We start from the raw sequence: 16,374 nt of genomic DNA, 5'->3' as shown, positions 1-16,374 counted from the left end.
TGTGTGCATGTGTGTGTGTCTGTGTGTGTGTGTGTTTGTGTGTGTGTGTGTGTGTGCGTGTGTGTGTGCATGCGTGCGTGTGTGTCTGTGTGTGTGTGTGTGTGCATGTGTGCATTTGTGCATGTGTGCACATGTGCACGTGTGTGTGCATGTGTGTGTGTGTGTGCGTGCTGGCGTGTGTATGTGTGTGTGTACGTGCGTGTCTGTATGTGCATGCATGTGTGTGTGTGTGCACGTGTGTGTGTGTGCATGTGTGTGCGTGTGTGTGTGTGCAGGCGTGTGCGTGTGTGCGTATGTATGTGTGTGTACGTGCGTGTCTGTGTGTGCGTGCATGTGTGTGTGTGTGTGTGTATGGTGCGTATGTGTGTGTGCGTGTGTGTGCGTGTCTGTGTGTGTGCGTGCGTGTGTGTGTGTGTGTGTGTATGGTGCGTATGTGTGTGTGCGTGTGTGTGCGTGTCTGTGTGTGTGCGTGCGTGTGTGTGTGTGTGTGTGTATGGTGCGTATGTGTGTGTGCGTGTGTGTGCGTGTCTGTGTGTGTGCGTGCGTGTGTGTGTGTGTGTGTGTATGGTGCGTATGTGTGTGTGCGTGTGTGTGCGTGTCTGTGTGTGTGCGTGCGTGTGTGTGTGTGTGTGTGTATGGTGCGTATGTGTGTGTGCGTGTGTGTGCGTGTCTGTGTGTGTGCGTGCGTGTGTGTGTGTGTGTGTGTATGGTGCGTATGTGTGTGTGCGTGTGTGTGCGTGTCTGTGTGTGTGCGTGCGTGTGTGTGTGTGTGTGTGTATGGTGCGTATGTGTGTGTGCGTGTGTGTGCGTGTGTGTGTGTGTATGTGTGTGTACGTGCGTGTCTGTGTGTGCGTGCATGTGTGTGTGTGTATGCGTGCGTATGTGTGTGTGCGTGTGTGTGCGTGTCACCCAAAGCTCGCTGCACATGTGTGTGTGTGTGTGTCTGTGTGTGTGTATATTTGTGTGTGGGTGTGTTAATGTGTGTATGTGTGTGTACGTGCGTGTCTGTGTGTGCGTGCATGTGTGTGTGTGCATGTGTGTGCGTGTGTGTGCGTGTCACCCAAAGCTCGCTGCACATGTGTGTGTGTGTGTGTCTGTGTGTGTGTATATTTGTGTGTGGGTGTGTTAATGTGTGTATGTGTGTGTACGTGCGTGTCTGTGTGTGCGTGCATGTGTGTGTGTGCATGTGTGTGCGTGTGTGTGCGTGTCACCCAAAGCTCGCTGCACATGTGTGTGTGTGTGTGTCTGTGTGTGTGTATATTTGTGTGTGGGTGTGTTAATGTGTGTATGTGTGTGTACGTGCGTGTCTGTGTGTGCGTGCATGTGTGTGTGTGCATGTGTGTGCGTGTGTGTGCGTGTCACCCAAAGCTCGCTGCACATGTGTGTGTGTGTGTGTCTGTGTGTGTGTATATTTGTGTGTGGGTGTGTTAATGTGTGTATGTGTGTGTACGTGCGTGTCTGTGTGTGCGTGCATGTGTGTGTGTGCATGTGTGTGCGTGTGTGTGCGTGTCACCCAAAGCTCGCTGCACATGTGTGTGTGTGTGTGTCTGTGTGTGTGTATATTTGTGTGTGGGTGTGTTAATGTGTGTATGTGTGTGTACGTGCGTGTCTGTGTGTGCGTGCATGTGTGTGTGTGCATGTGTGTGCGTGTGTGTGCGTGTCACCCAAAGCTCGCTGCACATGTGTGTGTGTGTGTGTCTGTGTGTGTGTGCGTGCGGGCGTGTGTGTGTGTGTGTGTCTGTTTGTCTGTGTGTCCTGACATGAGACCTGAGCTTGTGTCTCTGATGAGAACATTATATGACTGATAACATCCTGAAATCTTTTTTTGTCCTCCTTGTGTTATGTCACTGTGCTCTATATTTATTTGCATTGCTTCTCGTGTCATTTCAATTACCTTCACCAAAGCTTGTTGTTTTTGTTTTTGCTGATTTAATCAAGCAATTAATTATTCAATCATTCAATTAATTAGATGTTCAGTCAGAAATCCCTATAAATTTACTCCTAGTCCTCTGTAATGGACTGCCGCATACAAGTCCATCTGCATGAGATACTGCACTTTAACCATCACATGAAAAGCAAATTTTGATTTTTTCTTATTTACATAAAGGGCAACCATGAAGCACGGCCGCGTTACGGAGCTTCCGGAGGACTTCTACATCCCCATCGCTCTGGATACGGACAACATCACATCTCTCAGCCCATTCCTCGTCCCCCAGGACCATCTAGCAAGTTCAGGCACCTTCTATGTAATGTCTATATTCATGTTTTTTATATTTATTGTGGGCACTGCCATCAATGTGCTTACAATTGCATGCACCGCTCAATACAAGAAGCTCCGATCCCACCTCAACTACATCCTGTTGAACTTGGCTGTGGCCAACCTTCTTGTGTCCTGTGTGGGCTCCTCCACCGCCTGCTGCACCTTTGCATCCAGATATTTCATCTTTGGCCCTCTAGCATGCAAGATTGAAGGTTTTATGGTAACACTTGGCGGTAAGAATGAACTTGAGGCACTTAAATAATATGATACTTGAATTTTAACGAGCTAGAAAATAAAAACACAAAGTAAAAGTAAAAAAAATGCTTTACTGTATATCGTTCCAGGTATGGTAAGCCTGTGGTCTCTGGCTGTGGTAGCTTTTGAAAGATGGCTGGTCATCTGTAAGCCACTTGGGAACTTTGTTTTCAAGCCCGACCATGCTATAGCCTGCTGCGTATTCACCTGGGTGATCGCATTAATAGCCTCAGGTCCTCCACTGGTCGGATGGAGCCGGTTAGTGTTTCACACACACTTACATTTACACTCATTTTACAGTAAAGCTGGGAGACAGGCTACACTCAGGACACTCTGATTTTCTCTCCAGGTATATCCCAGAGGGCCTGCAATGCTCCTGTGGCCCAGACTGGTACACAACTAACAACAAATACAACAATGAGTCCTACGTGATGTTCCTTTTCTGCTTCTGCTTTGCTGTTCCCCTCTCCACCATTATCTTCTGCTACGGTCAACTGCTCATCACACTGAAAATGGTGAGGCAACATTTGAAGAACAAAAGAGAAAATGTTTTATTGTGACGGATGATTGTCATGAGAGTCAACTCTCTTCTCTCCATCAACAGGCAGCAAAGGCCCAGGCTGAGTCTGCCTCCACCCAGAAGGCAGAGAGGGAAGTGACCAGGATGGTGGTTGTCATGGTGATGGGCTTCCTGGTGTGCTGGCTGCCCTACGCCTCTTTTGCTCTGTGGGTTGTGAACAACCGTGGGCAACCGTTCGACCTGAGATTTGCCTCTATACCATCTGTCTTTTCCAAGGCCTCTGCAGTCTACAACCCAGTTATCTATGTCTTACTCAACAAACAGGTCAGTTGGATGTCTTATCATATTGAAAACACATTACAGTTATGGGAAGGACAGCTTAGCAATAAACTAGGTTTTTGAGGCATGCAAGGTTCATGCTGTACTCAGAGAGTAATGTTATAACAACACATATGAAGGCAATAAAAAGCAACAACTTAGACTATACAAAGACTTTGGCATAAACAGCTGATGTTTAATAGTTAAAGATGATAAAAGAGGTCATGTGGCTGATTTGAAATAGGAGGCTAGCAACTTAAATACACACTGATAGTAGAAACAAGTTAATATGGAATGGGCAGTAATTAAGCTTGTTTAGCAAAAGGAAGAGTTTTTAAAGGTGTGCTTTCCCCTGATGTCTTCCAGTTCCGTTCATGCATGATGAAGATGCTGGGGATGGGTGGAGGTGATGATGAAGAGTCGTCGACACAGTCAGTGACCGAAGTCTCCAAAGTTGGGCCTGCTTAGACCGAACATCCACATTGTTTTCTTTTCATCGTCAAAATACTGCTGCACAGGCGACCGATAATTTGTGTATTGTAAATATGTACGCATGATGATGTTTTGTGCAATAATTTGCATAGATACCACACTTTATTTCTAGAGGGAATGATTAACACTTTTTTTGCACAGCAAATATAAAAAGATTAAAAATAAAAAAAAACTGTTCAGATCAAAGTGTTCAGCAATACCGCTTCAATATTGGTGTTTTATTTTATTATTTTGTTTTTAATTCTTATGCAACTCAAAGCTAAACATTTTATTTATTCATTTCACATTCACCTTCACCTTCTGGTCTCTGTAATATCTATAACCTGGCTCCTCTGAGACACTGATGATGATGTCCTTCTCTGCATTGCTTCTTTTGGAACGACAGAGTTACCACAAGCACCTTCTGCTATCATACGGCATTTCCAACGTCTTACGCACCTTTCATGTTCAGGGAAGGAGGCAAAAAGCCAAAAAGGTAACACAAAGCTTGAGTTAAACCGGTAGAGTGGATTACAAAGGGCTGCGGTGCAGGAGATTATCAGATTTAATGTTAATGGAAACCAGATTAGCAGGAAACAACCTGCTGTGCTCTTCTTTAAGAAAGTGGGATTAACCTGTTTAATAGGGGTCTAATGACAAGAACAAATGGTCATGTATAGCCACACTGGTGCACAGAGTACACCATTTTGTAAATATATATACATACTTGTGTGTGTGGCCCCTGATTCAGATGCCTTTAGGTAACATTTCTGCTTTAACTAAATCTTGAAATTCTTAATGTGAGCCCAGTGTGGGTAACATTCAGCATTCATATTCATATTGTCTCTTCTATTTATCATATCTCTTAAGCAGCAGGTAAATAGGTATCAAAATTTGATTTCTAAACATTAACACACACTTCCTACGCATTGTCTGTATTTTCAAATAAGAGTAACTTTTATTATTAAGTTGCATCATGCAGCACCTGACTGTTTTCAATGTGACACAACTTTATGACCTCTTTGGCAGCACAGCCTGGACTTGAAACCACTAAATGACTTAAACTATTAATGCAAACCTAAATTAATCATTTAATTATATAATTAATTAGGCTTTTAAATTGGATAAGTGGTATCCCAGGCCTTTTATATAAGTCCATCCTCCCCAAGGGACTGTTATCAGAAATGTTCGGGACATGGTCACTTTAGCAATCTTGTCTGCCTCTTAAAACTTTTATTTTTTACTTTTTTATATATGTGATATACATTAGCAAAGATAACATTTTCATCAACAATCCTACAAAAAGAGCAAAATGAGGGCAAATCATGGTCACGAGCTACCAGAGGACTTCTGGATACCCATCGCTCTGGATACCAACAACATCACATCACTCAGCCCTTTCCTGGTTCCCCAGGATCACCTGGGGGGCTCGGGTGTCTTTTACAGCATGGCGGGATTTATGTTCTTTGTATTCGTGGTTGGCACTGCTATCAACACCCTCACCATCGCATGCACCATGAAATACAAAAAGCTTCGGTCCCACCTCAACTACATCCTGTTGAACTTGGCTGTGGCCAACCTTCTTGTGTCCTGTGTGGGCTCCTTCACCGCCTGCTGCTCCTTTGCATCCAGATATTTCATCTTTGGACCTCTAGCATGCAAGATTGAAGGTTTTATGGCAACACTTGGCGGTAAGAATGAACTTGAGGCACAGAAATAATATGATACTTGAATTTTAACAAGCTAAAAAATGAAAAACACAAAGTAAAAGTAAAAAAAATGCTTTACTGTATATCGTTCCAGGTATGGTAAGCCTGTGGTCTCTGGCTGTGGTAGCTTTTGAAAGATGGCTGGTCATCTGTAAGCCACTTGGGAACTTTGTTTTCAAGCCCGACCATGCTATAGCCTGCTGCGTATTCACTTGGATCTTTGGACTGATTGCCTCAGGTCCTCCACTGGTCGGATGGAGCAGGTAAGCAACAGGAACCAACTACCACTGAAATTCATCTCACAACCAGGAAGTTGGGATGTATACTCAAAGCCCTTGTGATTTTCTCTCCAGGTATATCCCAGAGGGCCTGCAATGCTCCTGTGGCCCAGACTGGTACACAACTAACAACAAATACAACAATGAGTCCTACGTGATGTTCCTTTTCTGCTTCTGCTTTGCTGTTCCATTTGCCACCATTGTCTTCTGCTATGGTCAACTGCTCATCACACTGAAAATGGTGAGGCAAACAAAAAACACAAAAAACACCTGAAATCTATAAAACATTTAAATGTAGTTACTTTGGTTTACTGGAAAAGGTTTTCAATGAGCAACTTTTTGCTGATGAAATTCTTTATGCTTTATTCTTTATTCGGATCCCCATTAGCTTTAGCTTTAGCTTTAGCTTAGCGGTTGCTAATCTTCCTGGTGTTCACACAAAATCAATCATACACAAACAACATATAAACAAACAAACAAACCAGCATTGACAGACACTCTGCCAGTCTAAACTAAATTACATACATAAATTACTTACAATAAATGATAAACATAAATTACATACATAAATACACAACTGCCAATGATGCGTCTTTTGTCTTTGACCCAACTCTCTTATCTCCATCAACAGGCAGCGAAGGCCCAGGCTGAGTCTGCCTCCACCCAGAAGGCAGAGAGGGAAGTGACCAGGATGGTGGTTGTCATGGTGCTGGGCTTCCTGGTGTGCTGGATGCCTTACGCCTCCTTTGCTCTGTGGGTTGTGAACAACCGAGGGCAACCGTTCGACCTGAGACTCGCCACCATACCATCCTGCTTCTCAAAGGCTTCTGCGGTCTATAACCCTATTATCTACGTCCTCTTCAATAAACAGGTACGTTAAAAGTCGGGATGAACATTGGATTTGTTGCAAGGACGCACGTGGGACAACGTTTGAGGGAACCTGAGATGGAATCCCATCAGCCTTTTGGGGCCTTAACCAAGCGGTCATAAATAGTCTCTGTGTATCACATGTGTACTGTTCTTCCATCTTTTGTGCTGCGTCCTCTGTGTCTCAGTCTGACGTACATAAATGCAACATTTTATATGATATAATCATAGAGTGTCCTATTGTGTTGACTAATTTGAGAATACCTCCATACATACATTGAAACATTTAACCATTCATGTACACCCTTTGCTGGGATGATGATGTTAATCAAAACCACTGCTTGTAGAAGAATGATGATGGCACTTTTTTTATTGGTAGAAAAATTAGATACTTCCACTGTTTTTTGCTGAGGTGTGAGTTGCTGTCTGCCAATGTCTCTTTTTTATACTACAACTGGCATTAATGCTTCTTCCTCTCAGTTATGTTCATGCATGGTGATGAAGAAGACCTTTCTTGGAGCGAGGATTGACTGATCCACAAAATCTGTGTAGATTTTAACAATTTAAGTAATTTGTCTTTTATTTCCCTTTCAGTTCCGTTCATCCATGATGATGATGTTGGGGATGGGTGGAGGTGAAGAGGAGTCATCAACAACACAGTCAGTGACTGAAGTCTCCAAAGTTGGGCCTGCTTAAACCACGCATTTCTCTGCCACTGATGATTTGTGAATTGTAAATAACAATGAAGATATGTATGTTTTGTCATATGAAAAAATGTGTGAGCAAGGTTGTAATTCAAGTAAGAAATCATAAATAATCTGCAAAGTGAAAAATAAAAAAAAAATACAAACATGTTTATAGTGTCTGTGTATTGCTGATACTGGGAAAAGAACACATTCACTGGTTTGGACCTAATATTGTGTTGTAAGGCGCATATTAATCGCAAGACACAAGCGGCTCAGCTGTGTTGTAAATATAAGTCATTACTTACTGAAAAATGAAAAAAAATGCATTGTTGTTGTTGTCAGGGGTGGACAGTAACAAAGTACATTTATTTGAGTATTTAAGGCTTTTACTCCACTACACGTAAAAGACAAATACTGTACTTTTGACTCCACTACATTACTGTGATGTACTTGTTACTTTGAAGCAGAGCTTTTATCCAGCAAAATTTATTTTATTTTATTTTGAAACTGTGGTAGACTGTAAGCTGTGTTCGTCACAGGAGAAAAACCAATCACAGCCAGCTCCTAAACTGTCAGACATGTTGTTCTTGCTGGATTTTTGAACATCTCAATATGAACCTGGCAGTGGCCTAATGACGGCTACATTCAATAAAGATGAAGCAGAATATTCTTCACCTGAGACCAAGGCCTTATCGTAAGTCCACGTTTGAAATTTTTAGAAATAAATAAAGATTCCTTTGCTGTCTTTACCGTGACCAAACTTCATCACTGCCTACAAAAATTTGCCATCCACCTTCAGAAAGCATGTCAAGGTATGCAGACAAACTTTTAAACGGACAGCTTGTAGTAGCTGGCCGTTCTTTGGTCAATTCACTTGTGTTTATATGTCCATTTCTACAGTCTTGGTATCATATTTTACAAGCTTTTTATTCTACAGGTTCTACAGTAAGCCAGTGGATTCAGTAGGTGGTTTCAGAGTCATTAGGTTCTGTAAATGTGGAACAATACAACAATGCCTTTACATCAAAAATGTAGGCTACTTATGAATACTTAAGTATTTTTTCAAATCAAGTACTCCAGTACTTTAACTCAAGTAAAAATCTGACTGAACAGCTTTCACTTGTATTGGAGTCGTATTTGACTGAGAGTACTTTGACTCAACGGAGTTGTGTAGTTATAAACTCTTACAGAATGAAGCTTAGTGTAATTGTAATACATGAAAGTAAGGGAAAATCCAAATGAACAAATTATTTAGAGAGTGTTACATGGAACATCGTTCCATAAAAAGTGTTTCTTTATCACATTATTTGGGTTGTGATTTAAATTGTCAAGTTCACAAATCTCTTCTGATAAATCAGGATAACTCTCAAGAAACAGTGAAACTGCTTCTTTGAAAATATTCATACTGGGCCAAGCTACATAGCACAAGGCCTGAGCTAAAGGAGTACAACTTGGATTACTGAAGGCCAAAGGCATGCCACTGACCTCCTGAACGTCACTCGTGATAAGATTATATGATTCACAAATGCAGGGCTCTTCCACTGGGATGTAATGAGATGATCCCTGCCAGCTCTGGCGTTGAGATACTTACCTGTGTATTAGCTCAAAGGTGTTGTTATGGGAGTTGGTGATGTGTGTGCATGTACAAGTATTGTCCGTGTGTATGTGGACTGTGAACCAAAGCTTTAAATCCCTTCTTTGAGCCAGTTAAGTTGAGCCTGAGTATTATTTAAAGTTCCTATAAATGCAGCTTTAACTCCGCATCAGAGAGAGACAAACCTCCACAAGAGACACTAATAGTATCAAACCTCTCATTAGCATTTAAATCATAAGAGAATCATTTGTAGCCTTTGAACAATCTTTTTGAACAGTGCTTGATTTTTTTATTTTTTTTATTTGACACACAACCAGAGCAAAATGAGGGGAAATCGTGCAGTGGAGTTACCAGACGACTTCTGGATCCCCATCCCTCTGGACACCAACAACATCACGTCCCTTAGCCCGTTCCTGGTTCCCCAGGATCACCTAGGAAGCCCAGGAATCTTTTATGCCATGTCAGCTTTTATGTTTTTCCTGTTTGTGACTGGTACGGCCATCAATACGGTCACTATCGCATGTACTGCTCAATATAAGAAGCTCCGGTCTCATCTGAACTACATCCTGGTGAACTTGGCTGTGGCAAACCTCCTCGTCTCCTCTGTGGGCTCCTTTACCTGCTTCTACTGCTTTGCTTTCCGATACATGATTCTTGGGCCACTCGGGTGCAAGATTGAAGGATTTACAGCAACTCTTGGTGGTAAGCAGGATAAGGTCTTGGATAAATGCAATACTATTATAGAGGCAGTGATTTCCCCACTTTACATTACCATAAAGGGCAGAGGGTTTTATATATGTGAGATATATGCTCATGCTGATTACTTGTAAATCACAATTACAATAAAACTGCAAGTTAGTCTTTTCCTCACAGCATTTTCTTTCCTCCAATAAAACAGTTTAATAATAATAACATTAAACTGTCTCTTCTTGACAGAAATATAAATTAAGGCCTGTTGATTAAGTCAATATCATGGTTTTTAAGATAACAGTTAAAAATATCAAAGGTAAAAGAAAACAGTTCCTCGCGGACTAGATTTCAGTTTGTAAAAATCATATTAGCCACAATTCCACATCTTTGCATTAGTTGTATTTTGCTTGATTTATAGAGTTCAGAGCGTCGCCTACTCTGGCTGCCCTTTGCTCAATTTCTTTTAGCTTTTCATGACGCTGAATGCAATCTCAGAGATCAGACCCAGGTAGAAGAGTGGAGACTGTTCCTTCTTTTAGGAACTAAAAGGCTGATGGCCATTCCACATCACAGCCTGGATTGTCATTGTTTCACCTGAAGGAGAGCACATCATAAGTTAGAAAACATCCTCTTAAGAATTATTATTATTATTTAATTTTTGGTGTAATATCTTCTGGTTATGTGTGATCTAGGCTACATATCACAACAGCAAAGGCATAATGGATCACAGACAACCCAGAACTAGAGCTATCCATGTATTTAAACTAGTGCTGATATTTAAAACCCTGCTTTATCATATTCTAAACTATATTACAAATAAGAGATATTATGAGTTGCAGCTCAGTGAGGGAAGTGCAATCTGTATCATTTGCTCTTTCCTGTCTTGTTCCAGGTATGGTGAGCCTCTGGTCTCTCGCTGTGGTAGCTTTTGAAAGATGGCTGGTTGTCTGCAAGCCACTTGGAAACTTCGCCTTTAAACCTCAACATGCCATAGCTTGTTGTGCAATCACTTGGGTTTTTGCTTCAATTGCTGCAGTTCCTCCTCTGGTTGGATGGAGTAGGTCAGTATCCAAAGACTGAACTCACATCAGTTTTATTCATTTTTTCTTTCACTTATTGTCCTACAGTACAAACATGGACAGACTGGTTCATTGTCTTTCTCTCCAGGTATATCCCAGAGGGCATGCAGTGCTCCTGTGGACCAGACTGGTACACAACTAACAACAAGTTCAACAATGAGTCCTATGTGATTTTCCTCTTCTGCTTCTGCTTTGCTGTCCCTTTCTTCACCATCGTTTTCTGCTACTCACAGCTGCTTCTCATGCTGAAATCGGTAGGGATGTCTATTGCTGTCTGTGGGGTTTAGGTAGATTGCAAGTAAAAGAAAGATTTGAGTATGCATGTGGTGTTCCTAAGACCTACCACTGGATTCTGTACTTCTCCATCAACAGGCAGCAAAGGCCCAGGCTGAGTCTGCCTCCACCCAGAAGGCAGAGAGGGAAGTGACCAGGATGGTGGTTGTCATGGTGCTGGGCTTCCTGGTGTGCTGGATGCCTTACGCCTCCTTTGCTTTGTGGGTTGTGAACAACCGTGGGCAACCGTTCGACCTGAGACTCGCCACAATACCCTCCTGCCTCTCTAAAGCCTCCACAGTCTACAACCCTGTTATTTACATCCTCCTCAACAAACAGGTGGGTTCACCGTCACATATTCACTTCGATTTAAAAGCCACTTGGGGGCAGTAGGTTAGCTTTGAGGTCACCCAAGTGAACTGAATTTAAACAGTGACAAATAAAAAGGAGCTGACAAGGCTAATGGCGCCCTCTAATGGTGACTTTCAAAACATCTCCATCTTCAGAGAGGAAACCTACCTGCTATACAATGAAAATCCTCAGATTTTTATTTCTGATTGACTTGACTGATTTTAATTAGTCATAGCTAAGTCATCAGATAGTATTCCAGTATGTATACTCAAAGAGAGTCACCTTCAAAGGTCGTTCTGCAATTAAATGACATACAGTAAAGGAAAGATGCTACGCCCTCAGTAACGTGACCATTTTGTTTTTCAGTTCCGCTCATGTATAAGGAAGATGCTGGGGATGAGTGGAGGCGATGATGAAGACTCATCAACAAGTCAGTCAGTAACTGAAGTCTCTAAAGTCGGTCCTGCTTAGAGTCTTCACTGTTACATACTGTAAATAGCACTGCATGTACAAATGCCACGACAAATAGAATTGTATTGTTATTACAGATAAACAGTTATATGCAAATGAAAATGTCAAAAAACAAATAAACAAACAAACAGAAAACATTTAAATCATTGATGCCAGTGATGAAGTGATTATTTTGTGTCTTGAATCACTGGAGATGTAAATGACAAAATGTATGACCTTTTACTCTTGTATTCTGTACTAAATTCTAAAAGAATTTAGAAATCAAGAAGAAATTAGGTTTCAGGTCACTGGAAACCCATAGTAGGTATTACTCAATGAAGGAAATGTTTGTAATAATCTTTGTAAATGAATTTTCAGAATGTGCACTGCATTTGTTGTGTTGGATTTCACATGACTATGTAAACACAACAATCTAACAGAGAATTAATAAACCGCTGACAAACAGTTTTATAGCTTTTATCTCTGCTTGAGAAATGATTGCAAAGTGGGGAAACATTGTTAATGTAAGTTATTTTCTAATTGAAGCACTTTTAGCACAATAGCACAATGTAAGTCAGCCAATGTCAGTGACTGGAGACAAACATACCAGTTCTATACATGATTTTTGAATAGCACTTACTTAAAAAAAATGATGCTGTACACTTTGACAAAAACACACAAACCAAACCCACATTTCTGCTTTATCTAAATCCTCTGGATTTGTTATGATGCTCAGCTGAATCTCAAAATGCAAACCTCACTTCTAAGTCACTGTAGATATTTTGAAATCCTGCCTCAAAACATCAGCAGTGAGCTGGAAAGACAGTTTGCAGTGAAATATTTTTTGAGGAAGAATTCAAGCACATGAGACAAAGATAAAAATAAAAACATACCACCATCTCAGAATGTAAGTATACAACAATTATCTGAGTGTACAACAGAACTGTACATTTGATATGCAGCCACAGAAACGTTTTAAAAGACTGCTATGACCAGTTTTTATAAGAGATGAAACACATGGTTGGCTGCACTGCACTCACACATACAGTATATGTTAATGAAGAAAAAACCCACCAGGAGAATGTGCATCAACTCCGTCCTTCTTCATCTGAACTTCTGTTGTCCATCTGCCAGAGATGCCATAACACCAGCAGATCTCTAGTTCTTTCAAATCTGAAGAAAATGCACCATTTTCTGCTGAATCATTAATCAGTTTAGATGTGCGCAGAAGACCAGATGTCAGTGGTGTAAAAGATGAAGACAGGTTCAGCAGTCAGCCTACAGGTGGCACCACAGCAGAGTTGCCGTGTGTATATTACTGCAATTGTACAAATTATTGATCAGATCCAAATGCTGGCAGTCAAGGGTTGTAGGCTTTTGGACCACAATCAATGTCTTGATTGTTTTCATTTATAGATTTTACAATTTTGACATAAGGTAATCTGTCTAATGGAAACACACAAACGGACAGTGACAGGTATTTATGCTGATCACAGTGTTGCTGGCGCTTAACTAGTTTACTCACCGAGCAGAGGCTCAAAGGCTTTACCTTACAGAGTTTACAGGATAACTTAGCAGGCAAAGAAACACACACACACACACACACACACACACACAAACATCTCTGCATACAGTGCAATTGATATATTACAGAGTGCTACAGAAATTAAATATTTTATTATGATGAGTGTACATGCATGTATGCACTTGTTTTCCTCAAATGCTTTAACACCATAAGATAAAGAGGGTTAGTTGAATAGGATTACTCATTTATCTCAGTCTAGGCACTTACACAAGTCCCTGTGTTTGCACAGATCAAAAGTTAATGTGAAACATCTATACAGTGAGAGAAAAAAGCATGATGTGGGATTTTCTTTAGCATTAGTCTGACTAAATGTGGTCATACTCTTTAGCTTTATAGGTATATCAAAGATAAGCTATTTATTTATATTTCCTGTATAGATGATGCCATGATGTTCATCATGGAGGCATGCAGCCACAAGTAAAATTCATACAATGAATCTGAACATATACAAAAACTGAATATTAAATATGTGGTTACATGTTGTCTGCCTGTCATGCTGCTGAGAGGAGATGGAAATTAATCAGTCAATACTTGGAAATACCATTATCACAACTGCCTCTGGGCGTCTGGCCACCATAGGAGAGCTGTGCTGCAGAGGAAAGTTCACCCTTCAACGATACACAAATCTGACAAAAGGATTATTACCTGATGTGAAGTGAACACAATCCTGTATTAGTAGCAAAATTGTACTCAGCTCACTTCACACCAGTGTAATTATCCACCATGGTCCTTAGCTGTCACCACCCATGTAGACCACTTGCTATTCAGAGCACGAGTGTATAAACCAGACTTTCACCCCCATGGTGATTACTGTTGGTAGTCGGGAGCAAATCTGAGTTCTGCTAGTTGTGAACTTTTACCAAACACGAATAGTTCAGAACAAGCGGAATTCCAGACCTACCTCCGAATCATCACAGCACCACATGGAAATCACAAAAACAAAAAAGAATGGTTAGTATCAACTCCACCTCTTGGATCATAAATCATAAACGTAAATTTACATTAAGATACTGAAAGCAAAACACTCTACTTTAAGATACTGATGTCCCATTTCAAAAATCCCATATTATATTATATATATATATATATATATATATATTCGACTGTAGTGAACATTCAGTGAAGTTACTATTATAAACATAGATACATTTAGAAATAGTGGAAAATAGAGGAAAAGTTTACAGATTTCTTCAGTTTCAGGCTCCATCCTCTTCTTGATGTACAGTCCTCGTCCCTCATGGAGTTGTTATCAAACCCGCAAGCCAGCTACCTGCACATGAAGTGGACCTAGATTAAGATAAACCACAATAATAGCTTTGGTTAAACTCTGCTTTCTCCTGAAGTGAACTGTTGTTCCGGAGAGATTAAAGTGTTACGGAGTGAGCATGCCAGAAGTAATTACTCTTATTTAATCTGTTTTGTGGCAGAACCTGAGTTGTCCGTATAATCTGCTTTGGTCTGCTGGGACATGAGAAATCTTCACCTGCATGTCACTGGTTCAACCAGGTGCTAATCAGGGGTTGAGCTCCAGGAACAGAGAACCTGCAACAACATCTGCTAATTTACAAGGCCTTAAACAAGATAAAACTACTGATCAGCTTGATTAGTACTATGGTAGCTACAGACGCTCTAAACCAGGCAATGCAGGGCATACCTGTTTTGAACAACCCTAAAATGAAAGATAAAAGATCCACAGCCAAGTGTCTTCTGAAATGCTTCTCTCTACAGTGGTATGCAAATGCATAATTTCTTTCAAAATAAGATATTTGACAACTTGACAACTAATACAAAACAATCTTTGCATGAGAATAATGACATACCCTTGGTTTATGCAGTTTACACTGTATAAGAGACTTTAAATAGCACACTATGCATGTGTAGACTGAAGAAAACCCACATACATGCTCAGTAAAATTACCTGACAACCTAAAAAAAAATTCCCTCCTTTCCACTTGACCATATCACACTCAAATTGTGAGGTAATTTTCTCTTTCTTTTTTTTTCTTTTTTTGCCATTTGCCTTTATTGCAAAGGTCCCTGTCTGGAATTGAACTGGGGTGTAAGTTTACACCAGTTAGTGATATTTTGGAGCAATTACCTAATACCTTTGTGCTCTTTGATCAATAATCTGTGTACATTCAGCCATATTGTTCTCCCCCATTGAAATGCCCTTTAGAACAAATGACAAATAATAAATAAGAAAGGCAATAAATAAAAGTATATCTAAAATAGATAACTAAATGTCAGACAATCTTTTGTTATTTTCATTCCTACTGTTGTTCCTCTTTTTCACATCAGACATTTGACTTGTCACTGTACAGAAAGAACAGATGTTCTTAATGTTCCTAACATTAATGATGTCTCTATTCTATTCAGTGTCTATGACAAATACAGCATGTCCTAGCTATAAGGTAACTAGCAGATATTTATTAAATAATACACCTCGCCAGCCTGCACAGGCTAGAAAACCTCTTCTAGTGGTAGCCTTAGGGGTAATAAATTAGCTTGAAAACTACTGTACTTGCAGTCTTTGAATCAGGTAAACTGACCAGGCTAGTTTAAATAAAGATTTATGAAAAAAGGACAAAACAAGTTTAAGTTCACAATTTCAAATTGCACTTTAAGCAGGTAAATGGAAACGCACCTACTATGCGGCTCATTACTGTTAATTCCATAACTGTCAGGTTGATATGTGGTTACACAGGGCATGGTATTTGATTACATGGGTGCAAAAAAAATTCAATATATGGCCAGAAAAGGTCAAGATATTAAATATACCAAATGATTTTGCACAACCTCGAATCTTGAGGACAGTACATTATACTTAGCATGCTGGGCAGCTCTTGCACTTTCAACAAAGTCAAACCCATTTTTCTTATATGTACGTATACTAAAAGGGCTGTGGCCTTCAAAAGCAAATAGCTTTTACCAAGTTAACATCTAACTGAAGGGACACCTCCGTCCTACTGGTTTTGTTTAGTGTATTTA

At 40.5% G+C, this 16,374-nt stretch overlaps 3 protein-coding genes across 3 annotated transcripts; all 3 read left to right on the top strand.

Annotated features, from left to right (window-relative positions):
* The first annotated feature begins 2,033 nt into the window (after nt 1–2,033).
* LOC111221431 (blue-sensitive opsin-like) lies at nt 2,034–4,031 on the top strand. The gene is made up of 5 exons (XM_022744775.1): nt 2,034–2,493; nt 2,605–2,773; nt 2,865–3,030; nt 3,120–3,359; nt 3,720–4,031. Exons 1-5 carry the CDS (start codon nt 2,115–2,117, stop codon nt 3,819–3,821), a joined length of 1,056 nt encoding a protein of 351 aa, XP_022600496.1. The 5' UTR covers nt 2,034–2,114; the 3' UTR covers nt 3,822–4,031.
* A 1,005-nt stretch (nt 4,032–5,036) lies between these two features.
* On the top strand, nt 5,037–7,460 carry LOC111221459 (blue-sensitive opsin-like). Its single transcript, XM_022744814.1, has 5 exons — nt 5,037–5,515; nt 5,628–5,796; nt 5,887–6,052; nt 6,443–6,682; nt 7,273–7,460. The coding sequence occupies exons 1-5, from the start codon at nt 5,137–5,139 to the stop codon at nt 7,372–7,374; spliced, it is 1,056 nt and encodes a 351-aa protein (XP_022600535.1). The 5' UTR covers nt 5,037–5,136; the 3' UTR covers nt 7,375–7,460.
* A 1,821-nt stretch (nt 7,461–9,281) lies between these two features.
* LOC111221458 (blue-sensitive opsin) lies at nt 9,282–11,822 on the top strand. Its single transcript, XM_022744812.1, has 5 exons — nt 9,282–9,660; nt 10,541–10,709; nt 10,816–10,981; nt 11,100–11,339; nt 11,718–11,822. Exons 1-5 carry the CDS (start codon nt 9,282–9,284, stop codon nt 11,820–11,822), a joined length of 1,059 nt encoding a protein of 352 aa, XP_022600533.1.
* Nucleotides 11,823–16,374: the final 4,552 nt, after the last annotated feature.

The sequence above is a fragment of the Seriola dumerili genome, unplaced genomic scaffold (genome assembly GCF_002260705.1).
Source record: "Seriola dumerili isolate Sdu_G_001 unplaced genomic scaffold, Sdu_1.0 BDQW01000088.1, whole genome shotgun sequence".
NCBI lineage: Eukaryota > Metazoa > Chordata > Actinopteri > Carangiformes > Carangidae > Seriola > Seriola dumerili.
The sequence above is the reverse complement of the archived record's forward strand: the minus strand, read 5'-3'. Positions and strand labels throughout refer to the sequence as shown.

Coding starts and splice junctions, on each gene's coding strand:
- LOC111221459 (XM_022744814.1), top strand. CDS start 5,137: ATGAGGGCAAATCATGGTCACGAGCTACCAGAGGACTTCTGGATACCC. Junction 5,797..5,886: donor CCACTGGTCGGATGGAGCAG/GTAAGCAACAGG, acceptor TTTTCTCTCCAG/GTATATCCCAGAGGGCCTGC. Junction 6,683..7,272: donor ACGTCCTCTTCAATAAACAG/GTACGTTAAAAG, acceptor TTTCCCTTTCAG/TTCCGTTCATCCATGATGAT.
- LOC111221431 (XM_022744775.1), top strand. CDS start 2,115: ATGAAGCACGGCCGCGTTACGGAGCTTCCGGAGGACTTCTACATCCCC. Junction 2,774..2,864: donor CCACTGGTCGGATGGAGCCG/GTTAGTGTTTCA, acceptor TTTTCTCTCCAG/GTATATCCCAGAGGGCCTGC. Junction 3,360..3,719: donor ATGTCTTACTCAACAAACAG/GTCAGTTGGATG, acceptor GATGTCTTCCAG/TTCCGTTCATGCATGATGAA.
- LOC111221458 (XM_022744812.1), top strand. CDS start 9,282: ATGAGGGGAAATCGTGCAGTGGAGTTACCAGACGACTTCTGGATCCCC. Junction 10,982..11,099: donor TGCTTCTCATGCTGAAATCG/GTAGGGATGTCT, acceptor CTCCATCAACAG/GCAGCAAAGGCCCAGGCTGA. Junction 11,340..11,717: donor ACATCCTCCTCAACAAACAG/GTGGGTTCACCG, acceptor TTTGTTTTTCAG/TTCCGCTCATGTATAAGGAA.